General features: G+C 41.8%; 1 protein-coding gene across 3 annotated transcripts in view; it reads right to left on the minus strand.

Moving 5' to 3' along the window:
- LOC136426048 (uncharacterized) overlaps positions 1 to 14,606 on the minus strand; it is a 65,406-nt gene extending 50,800 nt beyond the window's left edge. Inside the window, exons 1-3 of one of the 3 annotated variants that reach the window (XM_066414983.1) lie at positions 14,100 to 14,601; positions 9,414 to 9,527; positions 1,034 to 1,141 (exon numbers count right to left, since the gene is read on the minus strand). In XM_066414983.1, coding sequence (XP_066271080.1) covers positions 1,034 to 1,141; positions 9,414 to 9,527; positions 14,100 to 14,264 — 387 coding nt within the window. In that variant the 5' untranslated portion in view covers positions 14,265 to 14,601. Of the gene's footprint in view, positions 1 to 1,033; positions 1,142 to 9,413; positions 9,528 to 11,604; positions 11,784 to 14,099 lie in introns of those variants that run through there. The other 2 variants (XM_066414985.1, XM_066414984.1) reach the window with 2 other exon arrangements.
- Between the last annotated feature and the right edge of the window lie 8,816 nt (positions 14,607 to 23,422).

Below are 23,422 nucleotides of genomic sequence, written 5' to 3' on the forward strand. Positions count from 1 at the left end.
CTAGCTCAGTATAGAAGAGTCTGAGTGATTGTGACCTGGCTAAGTACAGAACAGTCTGAGTGATTGTGACATAGTTCAGTACAGAACAGTCTGAGTGATTGTGACCTGGCTAAGTACAGAACAGTCTGAGTGATTGTGACCTGGCTAAGTACAAAACAGTCTGAGTGATTGTGACCTAGTTAAGTATAGAAGAGTCTGAGTGATTGTGACCTAGTTAAGTATAGAAGAGTCTGAGTGATTGTGAACTACCCTTAAGTACAGAACAGTCTGAGTGATTGTGACCTAGTTAAGTACAGAACAGTCTGAGTGATTGTGACCTAGCTAAGTACAAAACAGTCTGAGTGATTGTGACCTAGTTAAGTATAGAAGAGTCTGAGTGATTGTGACCTGGCTAAGTACAGAAGAGTCTGAGTGATTGTGACCTAGCTAAGTACAGAACAGTCTGAGTGATTGTGACCTAGCTAAGTACAAAACAGTCTGAGTGATTGTGACCTAGTTAAGTATAGAAGAGTCTGAGTGATTGTGACCTAGTTAAGTATAGAAGAGTCTGAGTGATTGTGACCTAGTTAAGTATAGAAGAGTCTGAGTGATTGTGAACTACCCTTAAGTACATAACAGTCTGAGTGATTGTGACCTAGTTAAGTACAGAACAGTCTGAGTGGTATGTGAGCTACCCTTATAAGAACAGAACAGTCTGAGTGATAATTGTGACCTACCCTTAGTACAGAACAGTCTGAGTGATAATTGTGAACTACCCTTAAGCACAGAACAGTCTGGGTGATAATTGTGACCTACCCTTAGTACAGAACAGTCTGAGTGATAATTGTGAACTACCCTCAAGCACAGAACAGTCTGGGTGATAATTGTGAACTACCCTTAAGCACAGAACAGTCTGGGTGATAATTGTGACCTACCCTTAGTACAGAACAGTCTGAGTGATAATTGTGAACTACCCTCAAGCACAGAACAGTCTGGGTGATAATTGTGACCTACCCTTAAGCACAGAACAGTCTGGGTGATAATTGTGACCTACCCTTAAGTACAGAATTGTCTGAGTGACTTTATCTGGTCTCCTGGCTGTTGCTGCTACAAAGTACACACCATCCATATTAGAGCCATTGAAGTACACTGCATCTATGGCCTGAGCAGGGGAAAAATAAAGTAAGTATAACCATAAAACCGGTGCAATGGCCTAGTGGGTAGAGTGTTCGCCTTGCGCAGTAAGTCGTGAGTTCGATCCCCGGCCGGGTCATACCAAAGACTCAAAAAATAGTATATACTTCTTTCTCTGCTTAGCACTCAGCATTTGGGAAAGAGTATGGAAGTTAAACACACATCGCTACCAGCGGACTAGCCCCCTGCTGTAGTGACTTGCATAAATGTGTGTGGCCCAAGGGCTACAGAAATGGAGATGGGCGCCACCCCTATGCGTCTTATCAAAATGTTTGGGATACTTTAACTTTAACTTATAATCCTCTGTTGACAGAGGAGGAGCCTAAAGCTTTTTGAAATGTTGTTAGTGGCTCTGCTATGTTATGTCTGCCCAAACATGGACTATTAAGACCACTTATTTCATGCGATCCATGCATGAATGCATGTCTGTAATGATCTTGGAAGGTTGATCCATGTTTTTATGTAATGCCTGGGCCTGATACAAGTGTTCCGGAATGTGTGATAACTATGGTATCACATAGGGTTTGGGAGTTGTATCCCACTGGCTTTCATAGACTATTTCGAATGCATTTCGAGCGTGCCGGTTGCGCCACCGTCGTGAATTCGAATACCAGATTTGGAGGTTGGAATCAATTGTTACAGTTTTTTGTTCAAGGGCACAAAACTCCCTCAACTTCTGGTGCATTCCGCATTGAAATGTGTGTTTTCTGGGCTGGGCATGGTATACAACACGGGTATTCAGTATCACCCAAGGTGCCAGCCAGACCATGGGTAAGATTGCCCGACGGCCGTATATATACTATTTTTGTATACTTGACATTGCAGGGTTGGATACCTACGCTTGCCCGGTTGCCCGGGGCAAGTGAAAGTGCTATTCGGGCAAGTGGATATCCTCCCCCACTTGCCCAATTGGGCAAGTGAGACTTTTTCATGCAGTCTGTTTCAAAACAAACTATTTTCTAAGGCCACAGCAAGTAATTTTTATGGATGACATCAGCGCGCTCATTAATTTTCGCCTGATTTTGAAATAAAAACAATAAATTTAATTGCCCTCCGACGGTGGTCAACATGCCAAAAATTTGCAAATATGTCGTAAACGTGGACAGTCTAAGGTGTTTCATTGCATATGAATACCCAGTGTAGTTCCTGCCCATGATGGTATAATAACAAGCTGTTTTCTGCATTTGTTCTAGCAAGGACATCATATAAATAATGGGAGGGGGGTCTAGTTAATTGAGCTGTATACACAAGGTGTTTCATCATATATAAATTCCCAGTGTAGTTGCTTCAGATGATGGTACAAAAAGTCTTTTCTGCATTTGTTGTAGTTAGCCTTTTGAGATGTATACATATCTACAGGGGGTCCCCCGAAAGTGCGAAATGGAACGAAATGGAACGAAATGGAATGAAATGGAACGAAATGGAACGAAATGGAACGAAATGGAACGAAATGGAACGAAATGGAACGAAATGGAACGAAATGGAAGAACGAAAACAACATATGTAACATTATGAAATGAAATACCAGTAGATAGCGAATTATAAGGAGTAGACCGGAACAGGAAGCATTTTGAATACAGAAGTGAGTGGTAAATACATAATATAACGTGTTTTATTTCTTGAATCTATGTGATAAGATTAAATACAACGTTTTTGTCGCGTTTGTGTGACTAGATTCTTTCCTGAAAATGGAGGCGCCGCGTGCAAAGAGATCCGCCGCTCTTCCTTGTGTACCAACGATCTGCAATTGAACTGCTGCAAATAGCAAGCAAAACAAGCAAATGGAAATGAGTATCGAAGTTAGGACCAGATTATACAGAAGTTGGTGGTAACATTGCATCTCCAAGGGGGCATGAGGCAAGCGTAATCTTATTATTTATACAGCTAGCGTGTCGGCGCGTTGTGTGAACCGTGAAATACATGCCCTGCTCGTTCACACCCTCCCTTTGTTTTGTCGCGAACAAGGAAGCAGAAATGTCTCCAGAGGACTCCACGTCCGTGTTTGAATGGAGTGTGAAATGTGTGAAATTGGTGACGCAGCGCAGAGCTTCATTTGCATGTCATTAACGGAGGGATCCATTCTCCGACAGGGGTCTGACTTTGAGCATAACAATTGGTTGTATAAAAATCGTTGTTGCGGAGATAGGCATATGCTACTACATATTAGTTATGGACTAAAACCGTATGTAAATAACTGGAAAGTCGGAGTTTGATTCAACCTGTCGGTAGCGCAGCCCACAGTTCCGTCGCGCTTACAACAATGGCGCTTTATTTGTATGCATTTGGGGGAGAATAGCTCCGAACACTCTGTATGAATAATAAAATAACGCTTGCCTCATGCCCCCTTGGTGAATTATGAGATGCAATGTTACCACCAACGGTATAATCTAGTCCTAACTTCGATACTCAGTTCCGTTTGCTTGTTTTCCCTGCTATTTGCAGCAGTTCAATTGCAGATCGTTGGTTAACGAGGAAGAGCGGCGGGTCTCTTTGCACGCGGCGCCTCCATTTTCAGGAAAGAATCTAGCCACACAAACGTGACAAAAACGTTGTATTTAATCTTATCACATAGATTCGAGAAATAAAACACGTTGTATTATGTATTTACCACTCAATTCTGTATTTAAAATGCTTCCTGTTCCGGTCTACTCCTTATAATGATAGTAGTCTTTATTGCATATTCCTGCCCAGAAGGGCTAAATGCACAGAAGACCACATAGAAATATAATGCAAAACACAAGTTGATAAAATGCTAAACATACCAAAAAAAAAACTCAAAAACATGCAAACTGTGGGCTATTGCTAAGCTAAATGATGATCACCTATTAGTTTCTTCTCCCTTTCTGAAACATTTGGAGATATGAATACATACTTTGTCCATTATATGTTCGTTCTTACATGACATTAGGTATATAAAAGTGTCCTGCTTTGAGATCTTTGTACATTTCTAATTCGCTATCTACTGGTAGTTCATTTGAATGTTACATATGTTGTTTTCGTTCTTCCATTTCGTTCCATTTCGTTCCATTTCGTTCCATTTCGCAGCCTTGTCACGAAGTTGTAGAGTAGGAGGCTAATTTCAAAAAGTAACAGGCGGGCCACGTAGTGGCCCTAGGCGAGCCACGAAGTGGCTCGCGGGGGGTGGGCACGGGAGGGGGTTTCCCCCCTCCCGTAGGGGGGGTCTGGGGGGCCTCCCCCTGAAAAATTTTTAAATTGAGACCCCCCTAAACATGGGTTTTGGTGTATTTTGGGTAACTTTTATGTGCATTTTAAAACTTACTTTTGTAACAGAAATTTACCATATTTTGTAAATTCTCTAAGAATCCATTTATGTTCACAATCGGCTGTGAGTTTTATTTCAATGGGCCTTAGAAAAAACGTTTTTCTGACTACTGTCATGAAATAAATAGGGTCAGTAGAAACTTTTTTCCTTTACATTTAGGAGACCCAACATTTACCAGTATTCCAACATGTTCTTTGACAAAGCAAAACTGAAATGTATCAGGACATTGGTATTTTCAAAGCAAAAGGTTGTCAACATAAATGGGACTTTTGATCAGTGACTCTGATTATCATCTTCAAAAGTTCATGTCACTTTTTCGATATATTGAAACAGAAATGAGTAGAAGCAAGGACATTAGTAGAAGTACATGTTCATGTAAGAACATTTTGGAAAATGATTCTACAATGTTTTCATCACTCAGATGTCAAAAAAGGGTCAGCAGGTTTTCCTAGGGTCAGTGGGGTATACGTAACTGGAAACATAATTTCCCTTAGGCCTTACAGTTACACACAAAAATAGACGTGACAGAAGGGCGCTGACCCCATCTTGAGCGGGTCGCTACACCTATCAGTGAAGCTACTATCATATATCAGTGAAGCTCGTCCTGTTCAACACATTATCAGTTATAATTGTCTGTCAAATTCCCTAGAAAATGATGTAAGCCGGCCTGGGAAATGCTTAGAAATAACAGGAGAAACCTCACCCCTCCCCTTTGTAAACATCAAACCTTTTCGCCCTTCCTGCGTATTACTTCCTGTGTTCCAAATTCCAAAGGAGGTGCTCTATTACCTCCTTGCGATTCCTGATTTAACACGCTCTATTAGCAAATCCTCCGTGTTATGGATTTTAGGCATGGTGGTCACACGTTTTCCTGGGACAGAAAAAAATCGGCAGGCATGTTTACGGCAAACATGTTTGGAGGGGAACTTCTGTGAGTCCATATATGGTTAATATATGCAAAGCTTCCCGGGCTTTGGTACAGTTTCCATGGCAGCGATGTCAATCAAAGACCGGCCTTTACCGGCCGTCAAAGAAGCCGTCAAAGAAACAAGACTTTAAAACTCCGCCCTCTGCCCTGGCTGCACGTGCACAGGCAAAGGACACCCGATCCCAGCGGCACAGGGACGTCAGCCAATGTAAACAATGTTACACACATCAGAAAAGGCAGTTTTCAATCCCAGAAGATCACGGAAGCTATCAGAAAAATGCCAGACGTTTATCTACAGAATTGGCCGGAGGAATTTGTAACGGAGACTACTGGAGTTATGCTTCTATTTTTTGAAATTCTAAACCAAAAAGTAGCCGGCTCGAAATTGTAAGTAGGCGGCGAAAACAGCCGGCTGCCGGTTACTTTTGACAAGGCTGCATTTCGTTCCATTTCGTTCCATTTTGTTCCATTTCGTTCCATTTCGCACTTTCGGGGGACCGTCTACAAGGACATGTTTATATTAAATCATATCAAGGAGGTATTATATTATATATTAAACCTCTTTGGTTGAATACAGGAATAAAAGACCTGTTGGTCATGATATCATATTTTGTCGCCTCAATTCTTGTTCAACAAGACTTATAATATCAAAATTTGAAAATATAGGAATCTTGTTTTTTTTGGCCCGCCTTGTGTTTTTTTCGCCCTATCTCATTAATTTTGGAGTCTGCGGAGGATGTCATCCATAAAATTTACTTGCTGTGGCCTAATGAAAAGATCACAAAAACATCACACAACTATGTATCTTATCATTAGAAATTACCTTTCCCTCAAAATATTCCAAAAGATTATGAATTCAACTAAAAACAGGACAATTTGGCTCATAATCGTCACATAATACATGTCAACAAACACACATGGCTCTCTCACTGTTGGTAGACCTGCTGGCACCGACCTGCTGGCAACAAATCCCATGAAACATGATATCCCTGTGAGCACTGTCAATGTAGCAACTTTACATTGTATATACTCAGGATATTCTTAATTTCTGTTCAAGTTCTAAATGTTAATACTACAAAAATAATTATTTGATTCTTGAAGGTGTTGTTTGATGCACATGTATGGATTGATATTGACTGATGTTTAAAGACGAATTTCACAACAATGATTCAAAACTGCCATATCATAAGAAGCATATTTAGTTGTGTTTAGTTGTATTAGATCCACAACATTTTAAACATAATTTTCCCATCATTTCACAAATACTTATAGTGTATTTTGATTTTTTTCTTCTGTTTTCTAAAGAAATGGGGGAAGAATAATAGCCCTCAGTGGACCACCAACGGTCCCAAGATCTTAGCCAGATGACCTGCTAGGCTATAAGTGACAGATCCTATACCGGATACTATGGGTCGTAGAGGGACACCGGGTTTGTGGATTTTGGGAAGGCCGTAGAATGCTGGGGGTTGTTCTGTATTGGGATTGAGCTTGAAATAGGTGGCCTGGTCCAGAAACTCGTCATCTTTCAATTTCTCGAGAGCTTTATGGATTTCCTTTTTGAACTTGTTTGTGGGGTTCTTTTTCAAGGGCCTGTATGTGTCTTTGTCCGCTAATAGGTCTTGAACTTTTCTGTCATACTGTTCTCTGTCTAAGACTACTGTGCATCTGCCCTTGTCCGCGGGAAGGATCACTATGTCTTGATTAGTGGCCAAATCCTTGAGCGCAGTTTGTTCTTCCCGGGTGATGTTGCTAGAAGGGGGTTTAGAGACTTTCAGAGTGGTGGCTACTTTGGTGCGTAAGGCTTCAGCCTGTTTATATGGTATATGGGCCCGACGAATTGCTGATTCAGTTTCTGTGATAATGTCAATATTGGGGATCTTGTTAGGCGCTACTGCAAAATTTAGTCCTTTGGAAAGTAGGGATTCCTCCGGTTCTGTAAGAGTGTGACTGCTCAGGTGACTGCTCAGGTTCCAGTTGCTTGAGTAATTATTTTTTGCGTATCTTATTACCTGGCTGTCTAACCTTCATCAACGAAACTTGCTTTGTGTTAAACAATCACTTTATTTTATTGTATGCCCAAAATAACGTAAAAAATATGTTTCTAATTGCAGTAATCAAGTAAATGATCCAGATGCATAAATCATGTTAATGTGGCTTTGCCAAGGAGGTTAGTGGTGCTATTGTGTTAAAGATCGTAAGGTGTCGCTTTAGACCAGAAATTGTATGCCATCCATGGATCTTGAAAGGATCTTGGAAGGTGGTACATTGCATCCATGTTTGTATGCATGACCATATTACATCTATACCACAAAATTGCACAATTAAGAAACTGGTTTTGTCAAGAAAATGAAAAAGAAATTGTAAGATGCAGAGAGGTTTACACATTATATATCTTAAATAATAGCCGGCAGAATGGTCGGTGAAAGTAGCTCAATCGGTTAGTTCGTAGAACTTTAGCTCAGTATCACCTGTAGGCTGGAAGGCCCTCGGTTCGAAACCTTGAGGGAAAGCTTTTCTTTTCTTTTTTTTTCTTTTTAAACATCCGTTTGTTATATACAACGCCTTTGTATTATGATCGTAGATTCCAAACCGAGCCTCTAAATTTTTTTATTGTTCATTGTAACAGAAAACACCGTTCAACGTAAACTATGCTTCTCCGTATGGTTGATTGGTTGGTTGGTACAACCATAATTTGGACCTGTGCAATGTCATTTAGGCAGTTCTGCAGGCATTATCCTGGCGCAGGTCTTAATTTTTGATTGTCGCACCGTGTGACCGTGATTTTAAATCTAGTCGCATTCTCAAAAAACTGGTCGCATACATGTTGTATGCGAGTCGCACTCACGAGCGCTGGCCCAGACCCACTTAGTATTGTCGCGCCTCTGGTAAAATATGTTCTGAGGGCGTCGCCCCTAAATATCAAGCTGGAGTCATTGTGTATTTTTCAATCAAAGAGATGCCATAAAACATAGCTTAGATTACCAGCCAAATGTGCCCCTAAAAATGCAGGAAATAGCGTTTCAAAGGGTAAAGATTTCAAAATTTTCTCGGGGTGCATGCCCTCGGGCCCACCTGCGATTGTTACATGTACGCCTCCGGCGAAAATATGTCAGGAGGGCAAACAATCTAGCAGAAACCCTTGTGTACTTCTCACTATGAGTGCAGATATTGCCCCTCAAAATGTATTTGAGCGGGTCGAAATTTTACCATTTTCCCGGGTATTCTCCCGGATCCACCTACAATCGCCGGGCCGCTCTGGCGCAATATAACGTTACATGTATGTCGGGACTCGGGGCATCACGCACCATGCCATTAAACTCCTGCATATTCTTTTCACTTATAGATATATCATCAAACATAGCTTAGTGTAACAGCAAAATTTGGCACTCAAAATCAAGGTTATAGCGTTTTGGGGGGTCAAGATTTTCACAATTTTCCCGGTCAACGTACGTTCAGCAATATCTTGCTGTCCCCTCCCATACGAAATTCCCTGCCACTGTCACGGCTACTCATTATATAGTTATACAGTTTAGTGTGGTCATCAACAGATTCATTGTCACCACAATAAATATAAAAATCAATAGTTTTGACGCAGAACTAGATAGTTGAATCATGCGTTAAGTGTTCAAGTCGGTTGGGAAGCCTCATGATTTAACGTAATTCGTAATCAGCTCTGAAAATTTAACGTAATTCGTAATCGGCGGAAAAATTTTCCGTAATTCGAAATCACTACCCCCCCCCCCCCATGCAGGCCCTCATGCAGGCTTGCCCAAGTAGACCCCGAAGTAACATGGGTGGGTGCTACGCAAGTTTTCAGAAAAACCTTCCCAACACATGCACTAGGAGTCTGCATGTGCTTCCCAACATACATTGGGAGCCACAGGACAAGGGTTAACTTAGTGTATGATGGCAGAAATTTGGGTCTATGATGTTCAGTTTTGATGTGTCCTACTGCAGTTAATGCATATAGTGTATGTGTACAAATTACAGAGTCTGATGCGTTTCACATGTACAGAAGTACCAAAATACCTTAGGGTGGTCCTGTAGTTTCTGTACTTGTTCCATATCTGCACTGCTGTGCTTTGACTTGACTCCAAGCCCAGCTGCCGGGATTTCCCTTGAATTAGTGTTCTTGGATCTCCACTGTCAAAAAAACAAAAAAGCCATTTGAAAAAAAGGTAGATTACCATTTATTATTACTTGAAGGTAATTCTCATGTACATACCGTCCATGATGATGATTGATGAAGGTGAAGATCTCAGACTGAGGACATATTTTTTCTAGAGGATAGCTAGTTGTAAGTGCACTGCAAGTGCAGCCTCGCCACATGTTTTCAGCCCATTGACTCCCAAGAGTGTTGGGTTTTATATTTCCCCCCTTTATATTTACCCTGTATAGGGTATGGGGGAATGTATTGCTTTTGGGTTCTTTCTTCTTCTTCTGCCAAAAAAACAAGTAGATGTAGGGTGGAAGCTCTATCTTCAACTTCAACTTGCTTAACCCCCAGATAACCCCGCGAGGGGCAAAGTAGGGGGGGAGGAGGTCCCAGGCTAAGGCAGGCAGGCCTCCAGCCTGGCACGGTATGACTCAACGGTGGGAGAAGAATGAATGTTCAATGCAGAAACTTATAGTATTTCCCTTATGGTAAATGCTATGTTGTGTCATATTGGAGGTGTAGATAGACTTGCATAATTCATGCAGAAACTTATATTTCTGTTATGGTAAATGCTACAGATGTCATGTTGGAGGTGTAGGTAGCTTTAGAAAAGGCGAATACAATGGAATATGTGTGTATGTTAATGAGGACCTAATTTGCATGATTTATGCAGAAACTTCATATTTCCCTTACAGCAAATGCTAGGGAGGTCATATTGAAGGTAAAGGTAACTTTAGGAAAGGTGAATATAGAGGAATGTGCAGAAACTTCATATTTCCCTTCTGGTACAGATGTCATATTAGAGGGGAATCTAGCTTTAGTAAAGGTGAACACAATGGAATGTGCATTATGGTAATGAGGTAATGCATTATGGACCTCATTTGCATAATATACAGTCAAACCTGTATTAGCTGTCACCTTTGCATAGCGGCCACCTGCCCATAGTGGTCACTTTTTGTCGGTCCCTTGGATTTTTCCCATTGACATAAGCATTAAGAATTTAGCTATAGCGGCCACCTGTCCAACGCGGTCGCGGCCAGACGATTTTCGGTCCCGGGAGTATAGTAACACTGCCGATAACGGTCACGGCGCGCCGGTAGAAGCCGCATCGCCACCGCACGCCGGGTTCAAAATCTTCATTTTTTCACGCAGTTATCAAATTTATGTGGCCTCAACTGGATATGATCATAACAAAGAAAACCAGAAAGTTTTATCTTTGTTAGAAAATCCATGGTTTGACGCGAAGTCAAGTATAGTTTTCTTCACATGGCTTGCGTTTGTACATCGTGGTAAAATTGACCATTTCTGTGCATTTCGACAGGACAAATATTACGGCAGTATGATGTAAAATTTGGGCTGTTGCAATTTTCTGAAAAGACAAAACGCCCTCAAAAGAGCGACCTTCTTCTGAGTACCCTATTAGCATAATGGTAGATGCTGATCAACACAAGCCACAACAAGAGACTAAGGAAAATTGTCGCCACGATTTTATGTTTGAAAACGGTCGAAAACGAACAGTAAGTGACAACTGAGCAACATGTATTTTGTTCTTAACTAACTAGGAGTAAAAGAACAACAATCGGACTTCTAAAATGTGCCTTACCTGTTTACATGTGTACTGTACGGTGAATAAATGTATCTCAGTGGGTACTGAAAACATGTGTCACTCGTGGTCAATTAATGGACATTTTCTCCATAGCGGCCACCTGTTCTTAGCGGCCAGTTTTGGCCAGTCCCTTGAGTGACCGCTATAGACAGGTTTGACTGTATACAGAAACTTCATATTTCCATTACGGCACATGCTATGGATGTCACATTGGCGGTGTAGGCAGCTTTAGGAAAGGTGAATTCACTGAATGTGTGTTATGTTAATGAGTACCTCATTTGCATAATCAATGCAGAAACTTCTTTTCTTGTAAATGGTAAGGACTTCTTATTGGACATAAGAATAGCTTGAATACAAAACAACACCGTTTCATACTTCCCTTATTAATGGGAGGGAAATATCCTGCATTTCCTCAAAATGTTGCCTTTCTAGTTCATGCAGAGATCTCAGAGGCTTACATGTACAACTGACGCTCCGCCATACAGCTGGGACTGCATGCCGAGTTTACATCACCATCCAAAATAATGAATGCAATCCCTCACATCATTCCCGGAAGAGGTTCAAAACAGCAACATCAGGGATGTCTCTGTGGCTCAACTGGTAGCAGTTAATCTCCTGTCTCCAATTAGTTTGTAGTTGGAGACCCCAGTTCAAGTCCAAGGGTCAGGACATCTCAGTTGGGGCTGCACTGTCTTTCAGACGGGACATAAAAGGGTTCCGTGTTCAAGGAGGTGCCTCAAGCATATGCATGTCGTAGGCGAAGGACTGCATGCATGCTGGTCTGCATAGGGTTTTTCAGTACATTTTATGCTGAATTTTCCAAGGCTTTACACTAATTTGACTAAATTAGGGAATAATGCTGACTCTAAATTGCACCGATAGCGGATCAGAATTGATGCGGAAAATCATGGCTGTCGTGTGAGCTATGACTGGAACGTGCGCATGTGGAACAGATGCAGAGGTGGCGGCATGAAATCTTACTATGGTTTGTACTCAAAATAAAGGGACAACGGACAATACCGATATATATATATAAATACATCGGAAAGCAGCAGAAAACCGCCCATGTGATTACATTTTCCGTCCTACTTTTCTTGGCGGAATTGTAGCCCATCGACCTGAGGGTGTCGGCCTACATACGAAATCGCAAAAAAACTCCGGTCCGAGACTGAAATGTATTCGAGTCCTGGATAAATTATGGCACTTTTGAATTGATCATGCAAATTAGGTAATCATTAGCATAATTGGTATCTGTTAATGTTCCACCTGTCATAAGGTCTCGGACCGGAATTTTTTTACGATTTCGTATGTAGGCCGACACCCCCAGCCCGAGGGGCTGCAATTCCGACGGAAATGTAATAATATCGGCGGAAAGCGGTTTCTGGCTGCTTTCCGATGTATTTATCGGTATCGTCTGTTGTCTCTTTATTTTGGGTAGAAACTAGGGGTGGGTACCGGTACCGTGTACCGGTACAAAACCGGTATTTCTTAATGGACCGGTCCAAAAAAACCGGTCCGTAAAAAATCAGTGGACCGGCCTATGGACCAATTAGAAAATTCATAGTACCAGGCGGCCACATAACTGGTCTAACTCTAAGAAAATACAAAACAGCAGATTTAACTTCGTTTTCGAGGATGTTAGCTGTGAATCATACCTAGAAACACTTAAAGGATTAGTAAACAGACGGCGAGAAGAGTATAATTATAATTTTGAGACAAAGTGCAAACCTAAGAAATTATATCGTTCCAGACAAGACGTTTGGAGACTTTTGCGTGTGTCTCGCTCTCCAAAATATGATGTACTGCGACACTACTATAATCAGGTACAGGTACAGGTCCGGACCTGGACCTGATCCTCTGGACCTGGACCTGGACCGGACCTGAATTGTTTGTACCGGTACCCACCCCTAGTAGAAACCATAGAAAAATGTAAATTATGGGCCCAAAAATTATCATTTTTTTACGCTTTTTTGATCGAACCTGCTTGAAAAAAACGAGTTTTCCTGGGGTCACGGCACACATACTGAGAAAGCTTAGTAAATGATGTGTTTGAAAAATGAAAAAAATGTAAAAGTCATGTGATAACTTTTTCGCGATCTCCGATGTATTGGAGTCCTATAGGGTCTCAGATCAGAGTTTCTTTTACGATTTAGAATGTAGGAGGACACCCTCAGGCCGATGGGCTACAATCCCGCCAGAAAAGTAGGACGGAAAATCTGATTACTTAGGCAAGAAGCGGTTTGCTGGTGCTTCCCGATGTAATTCTCTGTATCGTCAAGGAGGTTAAAATTCCTATTTTAACCTCCTTGGTATCGTCTGTTGTCCCTTTATTTTGGGAAGAAACCATAGTAAAATGTAAATTTTGGATAGTTTTCCTGGGGTAACAGTATATATGCTGGAAATGCGCAAGACTTCCTGTCTATGAAAAATATGAGGAAATAAAAAGTCATTTGAGAACTTTTAGGCAATCTCTGATGGCTCAAATTTAGTGAAAATGCATAAAAAACGCTGCTATTAGAGTCATCAGGCAAAAAAAAACAATCACCATTGCGGCGGACTAATACAAAAAAGGCTTTGATGGCGAACCAACTGCACCGCACCCAAAAATACTACAACTCACAGGCTTTTCAGAAGATTAAAAATATTCATGCACAGCTATAACGACATTCTCACATACCAAATATCCAATCATAATACATTGAGACGTTCTTGAGCTATGCTGACTGCAAAAATCCGGAAAAACAAAGACACACACACACACACACACACACACACACACACACACACACACACACACACACACACACACACACACACCCTGACACACACACACACACACACACACACACACACACACACACACACACACACACACACACACACACACACACACACACACCCTGACACACCCTGAAAATATATCTCCATTTTTCATGAAGATACTTTTGCTCACCTTTCTGAGGGTAATGATGCTAACAAAGGCCCAGTACTTGAGGAGGTACCAGCGCCCTGGCTGAGAGTACACGGCGGCTCGGCGCGGGGGGGACGTCATCAGTAGCTGGGACAAGACGTACCCCGCCACAACCAGCACGGCAGCGGTCAGCAGGAAGTACAACATCGCGGACACAAGGCGGGCAGGAGAGATACTGCAGACTAGCAACTGGGACCAACTGAAGCGCCTGGATAAGACACCCGGAGACACTAGGAACAGCCACCTGGAGACGTCGGTAGACACCTGAGAACCAGGCGTGAGAGAGGGATTGACCTCGAGCTCCTAAGTCACTAACTCAGGACAAAGGTTACTTTTTCCACGCAGGCGCACAGCGTCCACTTCGTGTTTTTGGCGACGACTCATCTGCGAGCCTAACGGTATACTGCTTCCATTTGCTACAAAAGGCATTTAGTCTATTAATAGCAGATTGCAGACCTTTGATTTTGAAAATGTAACAACATAGTCTGCATGCAATAAACATGAGACATAGATTATATAAAGTAGGTGCCATACACTCTAAGGTTAACTCCTTAAAGGGGCATATTGTGACATGAGCATAAAACAAAATTCTTTGTTTTTGATTATTTTTCTACATCATTAGTTGAATCTACCTTATTACACTGCACAGCAATATTCATCACGTATGGATGCGACTTTGTAATATCGTGCGGACGTCTTAAAAATATACACGTATACGCAATCCCCTCCACCACTTGACTTGTCCGCAGTTTTGTCGAACCATCGCCGAACACGCGATCGAACGTGCGACGTTCTGAAGGTTGATCACTTGTGGTGATTTTCCTATGACGCTCGATCTCCGACCGTAACGGTCGATTCGATTATTTCTTAGCGTTCTACGCTGGCTTATTTGCATATTAACTTGCGGGACGCCAGTTAACATGTAAATGAACCAGATTTTACACGTTTTGCGTTTTTCGTCGTTTATTAATGGTGGAAATGTGACAAAATGACGGGAATATGTTGGAAATAAGTAACAAATAAGTTACAAATGTGAATCTTAGTGTAGATCTTTCAAATTCTTACTATTTGTAGTTTTTGCCCACCAGATTCTACAATATGCCCCTTATCACCACAAGTGATCAACCTTCAGAACGTCGCACGTTCGATCGCGTGTTCGGCGATGGTTCGACAAAACTGCGGACAAGTCAAGTGGTGGAGGGGATTGCGTATACGTGTATATTTTTAAGACGTCCGCACGATATTGCAAAGTCGCATCCATACGTGATGAATATTGCTGTGCAGTGTAATAAGGTAGATTCAACTAATGATGTAGAAAAATAATCAAAAACAAAGAATTTTGTTTTATGCTCATGTCACAATATGCCCCTTTAACTATATCATTAACGTTAATAATAGATAAGTTTAAAAGGGTGGGACTCAGGTTGTAGCCCTGTCGGACACCCCTATGGTGGTGTTAGGCCAGGTTTTGTTTTGACACAAGTTTCAGGTTTACTATATAAACATTTGATACTGAACTAGAGATCATCGACCCCATACCTTCACCAATGACGTCATCTTTTACCAATGATGTATTTTAAATGTTTCTCATTGATTTTGCAAGCAAAGTCATGGTCTGCATGTATTACATTGTACATAAGCGGAGGATCTTGTCTACCCAAATAACACAAGTTGGTCAAAGTATGGAAGTCCTATCTTGGCAAAGAAGGCTGTTCTAGTATCAGTTACACCAAGGAGGTTTAATCAGATGAGGCCCTGGTTTGCATAGTTAATGCTTGGTGACGTTCAACTTTCAACTAAGATACAAATGCCGCATGTGTCAATTTACCACCATGAAATCATAGCATGTTCTCATTAATTATACAAATTATGTTGTCATCATGGAAAGCTGTTCTCATCTGTTGACCCAAAATTCCAGCCCTAGTCACATGTACAACTGGTATTCTCGTATATGTCGACATTGCATGAATAGAACATTGCAATAGAAATTCAACTTTTCCTCATTCATTATGTAGATTAGCCCGATTTGCATAAAAATACATTTCATGTTTTGCTACGTGTTCTGTAATGTTTTATGTGTGGTTCACGACACCACCAAACCATACTTGAGGCATCCTCCTCCAAAGTTTGGACAAAAATACCCGCTGCAGTTCCAAATAAGGCGCTGGGGGGGGGGGACTTGCACAACTTCCTTCCTGCCCCAAGAGCTGTCCACCACTCAAAAATCAATTCATTGCCTTTGCCGAAGGCAGAAGGGTATATTTTTGGTCGGGATTTTTGGAGTGATGGTGTTGGCGATATAACTCTTGATGCCATAGACGGGTGTTGGTGATTTTTGGTAGGTAAGTTTCTGTTGGGGATCAATCAATCAATCAATCAATTTTGATACAAAGGTCAAGTTCGAAGATGGGTCTTCTGGGGGGGGGGGGGTTCCTACGGTACTACAGTGGGCATTTTAATCTACATTTTAGAGGATACCTCAAGCAGGTTTTGGTGGATCTAAATTGTCTTGGACAGGTAGAAACATTTGGTGATGATTAACATAATGAGATGAATTCTATGCAAATCGGGTCCCTATATACGAGGACACCTATATACAAGACACAATATGGACAGATTGTCAACATGTGGGCAATGCTTTTCACAATGCCGATGGCGCTTCAAGACATATGAACTGAGAACTGTAACATAGAAAGAAAAACCTATTGAAATATCGATTAAGTTAATAAGGACATAATTTGCTTAATTGATGAGAAAACGCTATGATTCCGAAGTGACTGTAAATGACAGTAATTTGATACTTGCATTCGGAAGTTAAATGAAGGTGAACATCATCATACATTCAGTATACAATTCATAACGCACCTTTAAGTGTTAGGTGGCGCTGTTTGTGGCAGCCACGTATATTTCGTGCTCCCCTAGTCTTCTCTTTTTTAGTGTGTGTTTTGGTTTTAGTCCCAGCCGAACTTCGCATCTACGGTTCGTGAACTGTTTCTGAGTGTCCGTGGAACCCTTTTCGTCAAGTCTGGGCACCGTATAAAGTGACATTCGTCGATTCGTGAGTCGAGTTCCTCTGCGCGAATAATGGCTACGGCGTGGACGCAGGCGTCGCTGTCGTACTCCCTGAAGTTCTTGCGAGGACTGAAACGTGCAGCCCTGCCGACCGACCCAGACCTCAAGGAACATCTTCTTCGCCTGGGAGTCTGGAAATGGAGAAGCAGGCCAAGGGGGAAGAAGGCAGGAATACACTTCCAACGTAAGATCTACCCCATTATTGGCAATAGACCAATCCCATGTAATTGCACGGCGTCCATGGTCTAGTCATGCCACATACAAGTAAACAAATGCAAATCAGCTAAAATTCTCCGACCGGCCTTGATGGGCAATGATTCGTTTACAACGAGCCAGCTGGATGAATTCTAATCGTTCCTGACTGAAAGCCGTCTGTGCACTACAAGTGGTACAAGAAACAAGGACTGTTGCGTCTCAGACACTCAACATGCATCCACCCGCCGCTCACCCAGAGCCAAAACAAAAGCACACCTGCAATCTGCCCTCACTGTTCCTCATTAACGCCCGGTCGCTGTGCAACAAACTTGAGGAATTCGAAATACGTCTTCGTGACCTCGATACCGGCGTTGCCATTGTTTCTGAGACATGGTTCCGTGAGCCATCGCCAACTGAGATGACTGACATCCAGGGCTACACGACGTACTCCCGGGCACGTGCAGGACCATCGGGAGGTGGAGTTGCAGTCTATGTCAGGAATGACATCCCCTCGAGCGCCATGGACATCCCCGTTCCTGAGGAGTTGGAGTGCATCTGGGTGAGGGTACGGCCCCGTCGACTCCCCCGCAATGTATCCAGTCTAGCGGTTTGCACCGCCTACTCACCTCCTGACTCTCCACACGGTGATTTGTTAATCGACCACTTGGTGAACGCTGTCGACTCCCTGCAAGTGAATCAACCACATATAGGGATCATCATTGGTGGAGACTTCAATCGTGTCGACATCAGCAGACTGTGTATGTCCCATCATCTACGGCAACTTGTTGACCGACCCACGAGAGGTCAAGCTATGCTTGATCTCATCGTCACCAACTTGAACTCATACTATTCAACTCCGAGCATTTCCGACCCACTTGCCACAAGCGACCACAACACAGGATGATCAAACGGTACTGTCGACCCTTCCGTAACTCTTGTGTTCGTCCTTTCGGCCAGTGGATAACTTCCCACGACTGGTCGGAGGTCTCGTCAGTTCAGTCCACAAATGAGAAGTCCCGTGCTTTTTACAGTACCCTGCAAACCAAGATGGACCACTTCTTCCCCATGAAACTCATTCGTCTACACCACCTCGACAAGCCCTGGATTACACCTGCCATCAAGTCTTTGATTTGCATGCGCCAACAAGCCTTCGCAAACAACGACAAATCGGCATGGAAACAACTAAGAAACAACGTGCAGCGCAAGATCAAAGCTTCTAAAGTTAAACACTACAACACTAATGTAAAGTCACTCAAAAATGAGGATGCCGCCAAGTGGCATAATCGGATCAAACTTTAATATGGCTAACTGTACCCGCTCGGAACCTGTCATCCACATTGACGAACTGGACCCCAAAGACACATTTAACACTGCTAACGCAATAAACAAATCACTGGCAACTGTCATCAACTCCCTGCCGCCGTTAGATCTGTCGTCGTTACCTGCCTATTTGCCATCCTTTCCACCGCCCACCGTGTGTCCCTGGGACGTGTACGCGAAACTGCAAAAAGTCAAGACTCGGAAGGCAGCTGTCCCTGATGGCATTCCAGGCAAGCTGATCAGAGCGTTCGCGTACGAACTACGCACTTGCAGATATACTCAACTCTTCACTCCAGCAAGGCACTGTGCCAGAAGAATGGGAAAACGCCACCGTTGTTCCTGTCCCGAAGAACAAGCCCCCGTCCATTAACGACCTCCGCCCTATTTCGTTAACTTCACTGTTGAGCAAAGTAGCAGAACATTTCATCTGTCAGTGGGCCATGTCAGACATCCTACCGCACATTGACACCCAACAATTAGGAGGTATCAAGGGCAGATCCACAACCCACTGCCTTTTAGACATGACAAACTCTATATTCAAGGCATGTGACAAACCTAATGCCTTTTGCTCTTTAGTATCCACTGATTACAGTAAGGCCTTCGATAGAGTCTGCCACACAGTCGCCATCCGTCGTCTACTTGACATTGGCCTGCGGCCCTCGCTGGTTAGATCTTAGATGGGTCGCTGAGTTTCTTTCTAATTATAGATACCAGGCCGTGCGATACCAGGGTGCGCTCTCTGACATGGTACCGGTCACGTGTGGTCTGCCACAGGGAACGCTGCTCGGACCTTTAAAATTTACTGCCTACATCAACAGTGCGGCGCAGCAGGCTGTCTCGACCCGCTGGAAGTTCGTCGATGACATAAACATGCTGGAAGTCCGGAAGTCATCTGTTTGTCCCTCTCACTTGCAACAAGATCTGCTGACTTAGACAACTGGTCAAAGGAAAGTATGATGCTCCACCCTGGAAAGTGCAAAGTTATGTACAATACATTCATTTCAGTAAAACCCCATTCATCCCACGCCCGCTCACTGTGAATAATGTCAACCTCCAGGACGTCTCGTCTATGAGAATCCTGGGTATCCATCTTCAATCAAACCTGAAGTGGGACATTCATATGTTAACTCCTTATATCGCAAAGCCAGCAAACGGCTATTCCTTTTGTGCAAACTTAAACATTTCCAACTCCCTGTTGACGACCTTGTTACTGTCTACAACACCTAAATCCGACCTGTTGTTGAGTATGCTGCACCCGTTTGGCAGTCTGGACTCCCTGCCAGTCTCAGTAATAAGCTCGAGAAAGTACAGCGTCGTGCATTGAGAATCATTCTCGGTGCCGACTTCACTTCTTACTCTGAAGCATGTGAGCGACTCGATCTGCCAACTCTCCAAACACGCCGCCATGAACTGACCGTGAAGTTTACCCTGTCACTTGAACAATCAAAACTGTACAGACATTTCCTGCCCCCTTCAAGATTGGAAGTGAGTGGCAGAAAGACCAGGTCATCTCACAAACTGAACAGCGTGTTCTGTGGAACTGAGAGATATCACTCAAGTGCAATTCCATACATTATACGGTTCTTGAACAACATCTGATAGTTATCTACAGCCCATTCTTTGATGTCGTACTTTCGTTAATACTCCTGTTTGTCAAATTTGAAATATTCTATATACTGTGTAAGTAACATAGGCTTTTATTGAAGCTATTTTAACCTGTCAAATGTTAGTAATTTGTATGTAAGTAATCTTGATATTTTAATACTCTTGTCTATTGTAACGAAAACTCACGCAATTCAGCCTGTGGCTGCCATGTGGTGTTTCGCTGTTTGAATCTAATAAACCATTATCATTACCTTTCAAACACATCCTTCATACAAGTTAACTCTAGTTATATCATTTGAAGGCTTATCTATTGCTCTTACATTGATGGTCAGTTTGTCATAATTGTGCATTCCTGGGTTTGGCCCTGGGGCTATACCTTTTCGGTAGGTCGCAAAAAAAAGCAGAAATTTCCCTTGATCATGTGTCGTTTCTTATTACATGTGTATTTTGCATTATGTTTTATCACTGGAAGCTTGTATCTTTTCCTTTAAGGTGATACCTCATTTGATATGATCACACTTTTGTGCAGTGGACACCAGGCTAAAATTTGTTGGTGGGTTGCGCACAGAAAAGTGGAAAAATACACCTGTCAATGTCAGACACTGCGTTGGCAGGGACATTTCGGCACTTGTGTTTTGTGACACACAGTCAGCTGTGTCTGGTATTCGACCTTTGAATGTAGGATCATAACAAGTATGGTATGATTGTAAAAGGCAATGAATGTTAAGCTTTCTAATGATACATATTATGTATCAAACAAAAAAACGCTGTTGCAGTTCCAAAATTAAATGCCGGGAGGCACAGACCTGCCCCACTTTGTCAAAAGCTATCTACCACCCAAATGTCAAGACTGCAGCATGTCCAGGTCAAGCGATACATTGAAAAAACTGCTATGATAGAATTTTCTTTTATCATGCAAATATTCTCCTCTTTTGCACAATTTGCATTTCATTTTGTACATATCTGTCTAAATTTTGACAAAAACACTTCCTGAACTGGCCGCGGGGGCCCAAACTTATGTGAATTCTTCCCGAGCTATCTACCACCCGACAATCCTGACCACAGCATGTCCAGAAAATCAGATATGATAAGGAAACAATGGAAATATTATCAACCAAAGTTGATTTCCAAATTTTGGATGCCAAGTTTATATTGAGTTTAAGTCGCCTGAAATAATTCCATGTCTAGTTTGTTTGTTTATCTATCTATCTATATAGAAACTTGTCGGGGTTTTATTTCATGCGACTTCAACTTAGTTCTATAGACGATTATGGCTGTCCTACTCCTCATGCAATACATGGCAACAACATCAACCAATCATGGAAAGTCTTGTCAGCAGTTTTAATTGTCCATATTGACTAGTACATGTTCTGTGTTCTTAACAGTTTACCGTGATCTGTACATGACAAACTGCTCCACATACTATACATATCCTGGACAGTAGGCTCCTCCCGACATACCTGTAGCTCTGTAAAATCACTTGTCCATAATATACAAATAGGGAAACCAAATCATGTTAACTTCTAACATTTGAAGGGTGCCAAACAGTACCAACATTAGAGTCAATTCCAAGTCACCGAGAGGGTTTTTAGATATTGCTAAGTTTGAACTTTATTAGATAAAAGAATATTCAGTCAAGAGTTCTAAGTTGTTCAAACAATTAAAAATGAAAATTTGAACATGATTTAACTTATTTGTAAATTTTCTAAATAATTTAAAAGTAACTACACAGATATCTTTCTTTAGAACAATTTTCATACATCTGTGTGGTTGTTTCATTGTTGGAACATGTTCCAACAATTTGCAACATTTTTCAAATGGTAGGATTATTGTCTCCATTAAAGCAGGTGTTATTCACACTCTATTATCTGCCTCTGTATATTTTTAGATTTTTACATGTTGGAACAAATGATGAATCTATGTTTAGAAACTAATAGAAATAACATGTACAATGTTAGAAATTTTTTAACATGTTGTAACAAAGTAGAAAATATTTAGAACATCAAATACATGTTGGAAATTGTTCTTCACAGACAAACACACACACGGTAATGAGGAATTAATCAACTCAATTCTGGTTACATGAGGAGCTGATGACCACTGCCCAATGGGCATAAACCTTCATGAAGAAAACTCTGGTATCCATCAATTAACATTCAACCAATAACATCATAGCATAGATAAATCCCCTTGGCACAATAAAGCCCACTCGGACATGGACAAACAAGTCTGAATCATGCAATTTCAAAAACTCCGAAATTGTCAACATTTTTTTGCAGAGCAAGGTTACACTAAGCTATAACATTTTTTAGATACAATCCTTTGCATGTATATACACTTCTGGCAGCATCTTGATCTACACTCTTCCAGCACAAGGTCAGAATTACAGATAAGTACAAGTCTTACTCTACCTTCTCATTACAACAGTATGAGCTTAGCTTGATAACTCAAGGAATTTTATCTCAAACCCAAATTTCAACCTTCTCTTTCCCTATTAGCCTATTAACATTGTTAAAAAATACTGATCATTGTTCGGATTCAGCTCCTGGACGAAGTTATCAGCTCCAGAAAAGTGAGAAAAAATGAAAGGCCCACAACCATCCTGATCACAGTCAGGATAGTTTGGTTGGGCAATTTGCTGTACGCCTGAGTTATCTGGTCTCAAGCAGCAGTTCAAACAGACAAGGTCTGATTTAGCAACTGATAATGAAGGTTAACCAGAAAAAGACAGGCATTATTTTGTTCAAAGAAGATTTTATCACAATAACATAAGTCAATCAGTACTTCTATCAACTAAGAGTGCTTGCATCTGTATCTATATAATTATATAGCTGGTATAACTGCCATTCGGCATAACACACCAGCTTCGGGAAAGAAACCAAAACCTTTTCTCTTCACACAATGAGTTAGATTGTCCACCACACCTCAGTCCCAGGGCTTTGTTCTGTGATAGCCTTGGAACAGTGCATGGATACGGAGTGGTGTGAAATATTCAACACTCTGCTCCTCTTCACTTCAGCGTGCATTTATAACTACTGTGTAAGTTGAACCCATCTCCACAGGCTTAATCTATATTACAAAATAGTTGAAGGACACTTCAAAGAAAGAAGGAC

The sequence above is a fragment of the Branchiostoma lanceolatum genome, chromosome 19 (assembly GCF_035083965.1).
Source record: "Branchiostoma lanceolatum isolate klBraLanc5 chromosome 19, klBraLanc5.hap2, whole genome shotgun sequence".
Taxonomy (NCBI): domain Eukaryota; kingdom Metazoa; phylum Chordata; class Leptocardii; order Amphioxiformes; family Branchiostomatidae; genus Branchiostoma; species Branchiostoma lanceolatum.